Below are 10,962 nucleotides of genomic sequence, written 5' to 3' on the forward strand. Positions count from 1 at the left end.
CGCCCAGAAGCTACAGGCAAAAGATCATCACATTCAGGAGGGCTATTGTACGTGTCCTAAGACAAAGAACACTGCACACGTGTCAAAATCCTACAGCACCGATGCCACGTGTCTCCTTCGCGTTGCACCCAGATACGTAACCTTCTCCTCCTCACTCTTATTTATACTCTCTCAAGCAACCCTCTTTCAGAGAAGAAAGAAAAGAAATTCCAGCTTGTGTTTGAGCAATGTCGAAAGAGAGGGCAGAAGCTGTCGGAATGGAAGAAGAAAAAGCAGAAGAGCAGCAGCAGCAGCAGCACCCCCCTCCGTCGAGCGTGATAGAGACGCTCCAAGAAGGCACGAAGTCGATCTTCAAGGCCGTTCAAGAAGCCACCATCGGCAAAGCCCATGACGCGTCGGAGAAGATCAGTGAAGGTGGCGATGCTGCTGCAGACAAGACAATCAGCACCAAAGACTCCGCTGCAGAGAAAACCCGTGAAACTGCGGGTTCTGCTACTGAGAAGGCAAAGGAGTACAAGGATTCTGCTTCGGAGAAGATGGGAGAGTATAAGGATTCTTCAGCAGAAAAGGCGAGGGAAGTGAAGGACTCTGCAGCGGAGAAGATGGGGGAGTACAAGGATTCTGCGGAGGAGAAGGCAAGGGAAGCGAAGGACACTACTGCGGTGAAGATGGGGGAGTACAAGGATTCTGCGGAGGAGAAGGCAAGGGAGGGGAAGGTCTCTATGTCGGAGAAGATAGTGGAGTACAAGGAATCTGCAGTGGATGTAGCTAGGCGTGCAATGGATTTCTTGTCGGGGAAGAAGGATGAGGCAAAGGAGAAGTCAGCAGAGACAACCGAAGAAGCAAAAGTAGGACTCTTTTCTTTCTTTCTTTCTTTCAATTCTACTGCTGACATTTTATTGCATTATTTCGTTATTCAATCTTGTTTCTCCTTGCAGGAGAAGCTGACCAATTCGGGGGAATCAGCGAAACAGAAGGCGGAGGAGACTGGTGAAGCAGCCAAAGTGAGTTGGGTTTTTGTCTTTTCATCCTAATTATACTGATATTGCATTGCATTTTCTTTATTGATTCTCTGTCTCTCTCTCTCTCTCTCTCTCTCTCTCTCTCTCTCTCTCTCTCTCTCATTTAAGGAAAAGTTTACTGAGACTGAAGAAGCGGCGAGACAGAAGATGGCGGGCCTGCAGGTTAGGGAGAAAGAGTCGGCTGATGGAGGGAGGGAGAAAGCAGAAGCAGCTAAGGAAGCGGCGAGTGAAAGGTGGTTCTTTTCTTGTATCTGAAATTCGAAGGACTACTATAGGAGAACTCTGCTTGAATGTAAGACTGATTTATTTATTTATTTTGGGTTTTAATTGCCAGAGGGAGTGCGGCGAAGAGCAACATCTTGAGCCCGATTGGGAACGTGACGGAGGTGATACAGGAGAAATTGGCTGGGACGAAGGAGGCAGCGGTGGAGAAACAGGAGCATGGAGGAGGAGAGAAAGTGAAGGAGAGTATTGTAGTTGAGGGAGGAGATGATGGTGATGATCTTGGTGGGGCTTTGAAGGCATAAGATCAGGTGGGAAGAGAAGGGAAGATGTGATGAAATGGTGAAGGGATCTTTTGGTAGGAAATAAAGGTAATTTGTTTGAATGTTTGTGGAGGGGGGTGTTTTGGTGTCTGTTTTTCTGTTTTCATGTTGCAGAGATATTTGCCTGTTTCTAATACATAAGAAGATGTGTTTGAGTGTGATATGTTTCGTTGGTTTTGTTCTTGGATGGTCCTGATTGTTGATTTGGTGGGCCATCAAGGTCATTTTGAATGGTGCATCTTTTTGGTTTGGTTTTGATGATATTGGTGAGGGGTTACAAAGACGGGTTGGAGACTTTGGCTTGTCAGGACAGTTGGTTTTGGTGGGCCACCAACGGCTGATGGGGACTTTTGTCCATTATCACTATAAGAAAAGGGAGCTTTAGCCTCGCTTCAAAATTGTGGTTTAAAAGGTTAAAAAATGAGACTTAAAAGGTTAAAAAATGAGACTGATAAAGCCTTTAGCTTCAGTTTTGCCTCAGTTATTTAAACCAAGGTTGAGACACCGTAGCTTTAGCTTCGGTTTTAGCAACCGAGGTTAAAATAAATTTTATAGCTCAGTTTTTAGCTCAGGTTTTAAAGTAAGGCTAAAAATACCTTTTTAGCTTAAGTTTTTTCGAAATGAGGCTAAATCAAGCCTCCATTGTTTCTAATTGAGACTAAATCCAAATTTTAGCCTGAGTTGTCTCTAATTGAAGCTAATCTATTTTTAACCTCGGTTCTCAACAATCGAGGCTAAAACCTTTAATCATGAGAGTTTTAGTCTCAGTTTAGGTAACTGAGGCAAAATTGAGACTAAAGATAGATTTAGCCTTTGTTGGCATCAACTGGGGCTAAATTCAATTTTTAGCCTCATTTATCAATAACGGAGGCTAAATCTAATTTCTATCAACAAAAGCTAACAATATTATAATTAACCAATGATTGAATCTGTGCATGTTTCACCCATTTAACATCCATCAAGACAACAATCAGCACAATACCAACCAAACAATTAATTGTCTATTTAAAGTTTTTAAAACAAACAAACTACTACATAGCCTTCCACATGAACTGTTTCAGTAAGGTCCCCTTCCACGTGACTATTTTCTCTCGGATCGGATCAATCGGTAGGTTACTTGAGTAAAAATTTGCTTGAAATACTCAAATTTAAGTTTCTCTCTGTTGGACATCACAGCCAAAGAAGCATCATTTCCCATTGAGCCCAAGAGCCTCATTAGTCAGTACCATCTTTTGCCATGGACATTAATAGCATCTCTAGGCTTTTACATTGTATCTCAATAAGGAAACCCGATGATTTATTTCATTTTTTCAAACATGAGTAAGAAAACAGCACAGAAAAGGTCTGAAACTACTTACCCAAAAGCCTTCAATGGAGCTAACAATCCATGAATTCTCATATTTTCCATGTTATTATCATCATGTCGATATACCTAAAGTATAAATAAAAGTGGCAGTAATGATCATGCTCAGAACTTCTTAAAATCAAAATACAAATAGAAAAACTACCTAAACAATCAAATCCTTGAGAAGCTTCAACTTATGAGGTTTTCTTGACTAATTGAACGAGAGCAATTCAACTTGTGCCTACAGCATATAAAAAAAATCATCACAATTTCTAAGTTGGCATTATACTATTCTTCCTAGTCTCATCTGTCCATTTCCACAAGCTTGAAAATACAAACGACGACTGTATTTGTATTTCAAGTTTTCTGAATTATGAACCACATCTAGGATGCTTTAATTCAATCAGCCATATGTTGTTGATAACACGAAAAACCAAGAAGACCCTGCTCGAGTCTTTTTCTAGTGCAAGAAGAAACTGATTTCAATATCATATGAAGTTTATTGTGCTGCCAAGTTCAGAACAGGAAACAATGAATAAAAGTTGGCTGTAGCAATCATAACTAATGACAGTTTAGATTCTAATTTTAAAAAGGAATGGATATCCCGTTGTAATAGGAGCAGCACCATGCAGCAGCATAACACCATTTGTTCACCGGATTTTTCAGGTTGGTTACAGTTGCCATATAACCATTCAAACCGGCTGCTAGAATGTGATAGTAGATATGTTACAAAATGCTTGCATACAAGATGGTGGGCCCATATGAAAACGATGGATGAAAATAGGCAACGGTACTACACTTTAAGACACATTCCAAACATCATATTGTTTGAACAGTCCTAACATATGAATAAGTGGGCATCTTTTTTGTTAGAACAAGAACATTGGGTTTTTCACTTTTTAACTTTTCAATACGTATCTAATGTTGGAAATGTGGCTACATGGCCATTAAATCAGCCATATGTTGATGATGGTGACACAATAGCCCAACCCATGACCCCATTCCTGCTTTTAATCATAAGAAAATTCTCTCTAATTAATAAGGAACGATCACATACAAACATTGGATGCTATGCTTACTATGCTACCTTGTTATTAGGACTGCTCATAGTAAGCTATGTACCTGAGCTTCACACGCGGCGGATCTTCTGTTCAGGAAACACATTACCTAATTTTCAGTCCTGTAAGACCCGACCCGAGATTTCTTGTGTGTACATATATGTATAGGTATGCATTTCATTTCTCTTGGTCCCGCGGTCTTACCAGTCAAATTGTGGTGACCCGCGATCCTCAGATTGTGTTTGCGGTCATCCTTGAGTCCGGTCATATAGACCCGACTCGGATCGACCTGAGACCTATGCCATCTTGTTCGCATTGTCATTGCGGTTCTAATGACGTATCTCGTGCGTCCATTCGATATATGAATCAAAAGTTGTGAACATTACATAATATGGCCTTTAATCATGTGGCCCACTTTTGTGCAATGCATGAGGACCACCTCCTTGGCACAAGTCCCTATACACACTACACACACCACAAATTCTATGAAAAATACCACCCACCTCAACACACACTACACAAGCCTAGCCTATAGCCTAAGCATTGTAAACTCCTCCCTAGGCAATGATTATTTTTCTTACAAAACCATCATGACATCTTTCTCTCTCTTTATCTTTCTCATTTCCCTCCATTTCCCTACATTTGCTAGCAACCTCTCCTACTCTCCGACGTCCTTTTCTCCCTCTTCTCTCTAACCCTCTAATCCCCAAATCTTTCTAAATTCTACTATCAAAAACATATCTCCACCATTAAAACCTCTTCTTAGGTCCAGGATCTCCTTAGTGTGGAAGTTTGAGGCTTGTTTCGCATGTGATTGAATATAAATTTATAATTTCTTTCATGATCTTTAATCTTCTCTTTTATTCATAAATGGATCATATGGGACCCACCAATCCATGGTGGTGATCCCATTGGACCCCATGGATGTGGCCCTTTGGCCCATCCTACATGCATGTCATGATACAAGATGGGGCCATTCTCCATAGACCCCATCACGATATATTGTATTAGCTACTTCATTCCAAGGGCATGTAGATCCTAGAAGTCATGTTAGGATGGCATCCCAACCACCTATTTTAATTATGGATCATGCATGCACTGGTTTATTATTGTATGTATAATCTGTCACGCCCCGAACTCGGAAACCGGGCTCACAAAATTTCCGATCGCCGAATCCGGCGCCGACAGCCTCCGTAGAACCCCATTTTCGGATCCCGGCACCCATTCACCAGGTTCCGATCCTGGAATACTACAAGGAGGATTTCAAGTCATCAGTCTGATTCATAATGAGCATAACAAAAGCATAACCCACAAACAATAACCACAAGAACACCACCACAAAATCCACTAAGATCAAAACTTTTGAGTACAATGCGATAGAAAAGGAAAATACAATGTGATAAAAGAAACAAAACTCCAGAAGCTCGTCTGCACGGTCCAACTACGGCGAGACTATGGCTGCGACTGCGTCCTGGCGTCACCTGCACGCATCAATCGTGCATAAGCTTATGGAAAGCTTAGAGGGTGGTGTAAGTGTGTGCGCAATATAAACGTGCTCAAAATGCAAGGTTAGAGTGATGCGGAATCATGGTGATGAGCACATGAATGCAATCAGCCGTACCAAGGCTATGCGGTGCAAGATATGAATGCTATCGGCCATACACAGCCATGCGATGCGAGATGCAACTCAAGCATGCCAATTCTCAACATGTATCAGTACAGTTTTCATTCTGGATAATCACCGGGGTTCAATACACTCCAAATGGCACTGTCGCTCTCCTAGCCGCACAGTCCAAATGAGCGTAAGAAACCTCACTATCCGCTTGACCAATAGTCTGCCAATACCTATCCGGCACGTCGATAGCGGACCCATTCGCGAGCTGGTCAAACTCAGCCTAGTATTGCCCCCTACCCTCGGGCGAGTAAGGCCACACTCCTTTCCAACCGACCACGACACAGTGGGAGACGCGGCCTCCTGGTATTCGGCCCTCGTGCGCTCATATATCCACTCGGTCTCGACATTGGAGTCATCCTCTGGTACCATCGGGTTTAGGGATTTTCACCCAGGGACATCTATGGTGCCCGTATGCTAGAATCAAATATTTCCGGTCTCCAATCCTGCCATCCACGATGTATCTGTGGAGGCTATGGCCCTGATGTCGCTAGGGCATATAGTAACTATAATCACACAAATGCAAGTGCATGATTCACATTATCAGTCATGCAACAGTCTGTATGTACCATGCACTTATATGGGGCAACTCCGCCTATCAGGGAGCCCATAAACAGTCTGCCCAAAGGCATATGCTATGATCGGTCACTCCTCACGTCAGGCATACATATGATGCGAATGATCATGAACCATGGATCTATACTAAACATGCATATAGGGATGGGCTCTGCGTATCACGGAAATGGGCCTAGACGGCCTGCAGAGTATAAGTATGAACCTATCAGTGGCCTTAAGGAGTGTGACAATGCGGACATTTAACCAACATTGTCCTTACAATGTGGACGTCAAACCAACATTGTTCCCAAGGCTTAGCCCGCCATAAAGCACCATTACACAAACCATAGGAAATCACACATTGCAATGGACTAATATACATCTCATTGGGCCTCGACCCATAGTGCTCAGATACATCAAATGGGCCATCTCATATGGGCCTTATATAAGTCAAGTGGGCCGCATTAGTGGGCCTTATGTACATTGCAATGGGCCATAACCCATGGGCCTTTACATATGTTAAATGGGTCGAATCACATGGGCCTTATGTATATACCAAGGTGGGCCTCAATAATGGCCACAAATACACATCCAGGTGGGCCTTAACAACGGCCATATGGTTGAACAACTTGGATGTGACACTTGCATCATGGTGGGGCCCATATAGGCCCACCATCATATATATATATATTATATAATATTATTATATGTAAACATATACAATATTATATATAATAATAATATAATATTATATATATATACACATATATATGTATATATGCCCACACACACACTCACACACGTGCACACACACCCACATGCATACACACATGCACACACACCCACATGCATACACACGTGCACACACTTGCACATTCACGTGCAGCAGGGAAGGGTCCCACCGTCCAGGACGGTGCGGACGAACACAGACATCAAGTAGGCCCCACCGTCCGTCTGGACGGTGGGCATGTAACACATGCATCACTGTGGGTCCCATGCGAGGCCCACCATAGCGTTTATCTTCCATCCGCTCCGTTCATAAGGTCACACGGGCCAGGGAGAAGGGGAACAGCAAATTTCAGCTTGATCTGGAACTTCTGTGGACCCAGAAAGGGTTTCAATGGTAGAGTTCAATTCACACTATTTCTTGTGATGTGGGCCGCCCGAGCGCTGGATTGGCCTGATTTTTGAGGGGGGTCCATGTCAAATAGTGGCCCACCAAATGGGCGGTGTGGATACAAAATATACATCATGGTGGGGCCTGCATGAGTGGCCCACCACTCCTTTCTTCTCCTTTTTTTTTTTTTTAAAAGTCCATTGTTGCAACGTCCAGCGTCCAGGGACGCTGGACGGTTTGTATATATTCACAAAAATGTGGTGGGTCCCACGTGAATGTGGCCCACCAATATATATATATATATACATATACATTTAATATTTACCTTATATTGTATATATATATAAGTACATATTATATTATATATTATATACATATATTATATAAAATATAACATACATATATATATATATACACATATAAAAAGATGCATTGGACCCATCCCAACAGTAGAGGGTGCGGATCATCACCTATAATAGAGTGGGCCACACCGTCTGATGTAGATGGACGGAGGAGATGTAACACCTATCGGTGGGATCCACACCATTACAAAGAAAGAATGAGAGAGAGATAAAGAGAGAGATACACGGTGAGATAGAGGAACCCCGCCACTATGGGCCCTCTTGATTAAATCACATACATCCAAATGGGTCCCACCAACAAGTGGGCCCTAAAATTTAAATTAATGGAAAAACACCCACCTTATCTTCCTTCTCCTTGCTCCCTTGGACTCCTTAGCTCCTTACCTTCACTTTTAATGGAGATTGATGCAGGATGAATGGTTGAGATTGGAGATGAGAGGGTGGGCCACACTTGAAGTTGAGAGGGAGTGTTGGATGAGTGAAATTTCTCATGGGATTTGGAAAAATTGCTAGAGAATGAGAGGGAGAGATAGAAATAATGGATGGAGGGATGGGTGGAGTGATGGTTGTAAGAAAGAAGTGATGAGGGGTATGGTTTAGTTTGAAATTGGTGGAGAAGAGGGATGGTTGAGGTTGAAAATGAGAAAAAGAGGAATGGTGAGGTGGAAAGATGGTGGACTTTTGGAAAAAGAGGGAATGGGTGAAGTACTTTGAGGTATGGTTGCATTTATGGTTAATTAGTGGGACTAATTGTGTAGAGATTCCCTCGAAATCCGTAGCGCGCGGTGTTTCTTCGGAATAAACGCTGATCGGCATCTTCTTACCTGGGTATCGGTTCGGTGCGCAAGTCACGGCGTTGGAACCGCGGCGACGACGCGATCGCTATGATAAAACTTTCGGATCAAGCCGACGTCGGTGCGCGGGACCTGGCTTAGGATCGTGCGCAAACACCGAATACGGTGCGAAGGTTGCCGAAATTTGACCGGAAGGACCGCGAAAGCTAATGAAATGGTACGGATTAGGACACGGGTCTTACATAATCTACATAATTGTATAGATGAGATTGAATCTTGGGAGGGCCCATTAGTGGCGGGGCCCTACCCCCATGGCCGGGTTGTATTTCTTCTTCTCCTTTCTCTTATTATTGTGGATGATAATGTGTGTGGCCCACTTGGTGGGCCTAGGACGTCCCAAAAAATTTAGCAAGGGTGGGACGCCCCTACCACCTTATTCTATGTTTTTTTAAACAACCTAAATTAATGCATGCAAGTGTCCTGACCTTAGTTCATGATCTGGACATGTGTAGGGCCCACTAAGGAAGGCTGCACACCCTTTTAATTGCTGAGATTTTTGAGATATAGACTGATATGTCCAGCCATGTATTAGTGTCGAAAAATCTGAACTGCTTTAGCTGATGTTTGGTATGGATTTAGTCTATAATTTTAATTTTTTTCTTAATGATTGTGGGGTGTAACATGAAGGTGTGGACCCCACCTTGAAGTGTGGTGGATCACACCTCAGATGGCCCATAGAATGGTACCCAAAAGGGGGCCCAAAGAGGGGTGTGAAGTCTACCTTGTTGGACCGTCCAGCCAAAAAAAGAATGAGGGGAAAACCCAAATTCCAGCTTGTTTTTCTGAGTCATGGGCCACTTTTGTGGACCCCACTTTACTATATTTTATGGGAAAAATACTAATCATTCATCCCTCCCCTCCTATAGGAAGTTTGGGCCCACCTTATTGGATAAACATTTCATGGACAACAACATTTACTCTGGACAGATTGTAATCCCGAATTTAATTAAAATATTTTTGAGTATCCAAAAGTCACGAAATTTTGTGGAGGTGTGGCCCACCCATGGAAGGACCACCCTATAAATTTTTAGGGCCATCGAGCCCCTGTACCGACCGTGGTGCTTCCTAGAGTGGCCCAATAGGCTGGGACGCCTAGGCTGGGGTGTCCAAGCCACTTTGTGGGCCTACTTTAATGTATTTTATATCCCACCATTCATCCATGTGGGGTCCATAGGGGACGTGATCATCCTCTCCTTCAGTAGCATCCAATTGGGGCCCATTGGATGAGTTTTTGGGGCAAATACCCAAGCCCATAGGATTGCCCACCATGGGATGCCCCGCCCATGGCCCATTTGATTTATGTGTCTAATCTACTCCCTTCCCCCGGTGACATGTATGGGTCACCAGGAACTAAAATAAATTTATAAATTAATTATTTTGAATTTCCAATAAGCCCAGATTGTAGGTGGGCTAGAATTTCAGCAATAGGCCCAAGGTTGCTGCCCATAAATGAATATTTTGGGGTAGCATGGTCTATCAAATTTAGGGACATTATCACACATATCTTGCCCCATTTTTTTAATTAGATTTCGGGCTTAATTAGTGCATATTTAAGGCTCATTCCAATTGGATTCTTATTGGACTAGTCTTTGTAGTTAATTGTTAGGTTTCCTAGGCCCATTGTCTTAAAATTTTCTTGTTAGGCCCCTGACCTTTAGGCCGATATTTAATACACTATTGTGATAGGTTTTATGGGCCAAAATAGTCAAGTAGTTGGGCCCTTGCTTGGTCATTAAAATAAACCCATACTTAGGCTGAGATGTGGAGCCCAATTTACTTGTTTTAATTATAAGGATCACCCATATGTTGGAATAATGGATTGCCCATTAGGCCCACCACAATAAGTGGACTCATGATCTTTATGGTTGGGCCCAAACCTTGCTTAAGGGCTCACCATGTTGCCTAAGTATTGGGCTTAGTGTATGGCCCACCAAGCCATGGATTGCTTAGGTCTTGGGCTTTACTTTATATGCGTGTAGGTAGCGGGCTACCTTTTGGGACCTAATTGAGGTTAGATGTCCTCCTTGATGGCCCTAGGGTAGGTCCATAGGGTTCCTATAGGTGGTTGAAGGCCCACCTTGGGCCCTTGATTAGGACCATTTCCTCATTTGGCTTTTATGACCCTCTTAGCTTGTAGGCTATCCCAAAGTATTGGGCCCCCACTAGGGAACTTCTCCTTAGAGTACTTGTCTATGTATTTAGACCCTGTCCCTCCTTAAGGAGGAAGAGTATGATCCACGTCATCATTGCCGAGTAGCGTACTTACACCATTATGACCCATATGCATCATCTGCGTGAATGGATTGTATTATGTGTGGTCATTGGGTTGACATGATAGAGGGATGGAATTTCTCCCCTTGTGCACTTCGAGTACTTAAAGTTAATGCATGATCTGTTTGCATGACTCATGCATTGGCATCGCATTTCATGAT

General features: G+C 43.1%; 1 protein-coding gene across 2 annotated transcripts; it reads left to right on the forward strand.

The window, feature by feature from the left end:
• The first annotated feature begins 203 nt into the window (after nucleotides 1-203).
• LOC131253139 (late embryogenesis abundant protein ECP63-like) lies at nucleotides 204-1,724 on the forward strand. 2 transcript variants are annotated; one of them, XM_058253987.1, is made up of 5 exons: nucleotides 204-578; nucleotides 612-848; nucleotides 939-1,004; nucleotides 1,131-1,255; nucleotides 1,357-1,724. In XM_058253987.1, exons 1-5 carry the CDS (start codon nucleotides 228-230, stop codon nucleotides 1,547-1,549), a joined length of 972 nt encoding a protein of 323 aa, XP_058109970.1. In that variant the 5' UTR covers nucleotides 204-227; the 3' UTR covers nucleotides 1,550-1,724. The 2 variants fall into 2 exon arrangements, with proteins under 2 accessions (XP_058109970.1, XP_058109960.1); XM_058253977.1 differs by having other exon boundaries at nucleotides 204-848.
• The last annotated feature ends 9,238 nt before the right edge of the window (nucleotides 1,725-10,962 follow it).

This window comes from Magnolia sinica, chromosome 1 (genome assembly GCF_029962835.1).
Source record: "Magnolia sinica isolate HGM2019 chromosome 1, MsV1, whole genome shotgun sequence".
Classification (NCBI taxonomy): domain Eukaryota; kingdom Viridiplantae; phylum Streptophyta; class Magnoliopsida; order Magnoliales; family Magnoliaceae; genus Magnolia; species Magnolia sinica.

Coding starts and splice junctions, on each gene's coding strand:
- LOC131253139 (XM_058253977.1), top strand. CDS start 228: ATGTCGAAAGAGAGGGCAGAAGCTGTCGGAATGGAAGAAGAAAAAGCA. Junction 849..938: donor AGACAACCGAAGAAGCAAAA/GTAGGACTCTTT, acceptor TTCTCCTTGCAG/GAGAAGCTGACCAATTCGGG. Junction 1,256..1,356: donor AAGGAAGCGGCGAGTGAAAG/GTGGTTCTTTTC, acceptor TTTAATTGCCAG/AGGGAGTGCGGCGAAGAGCA.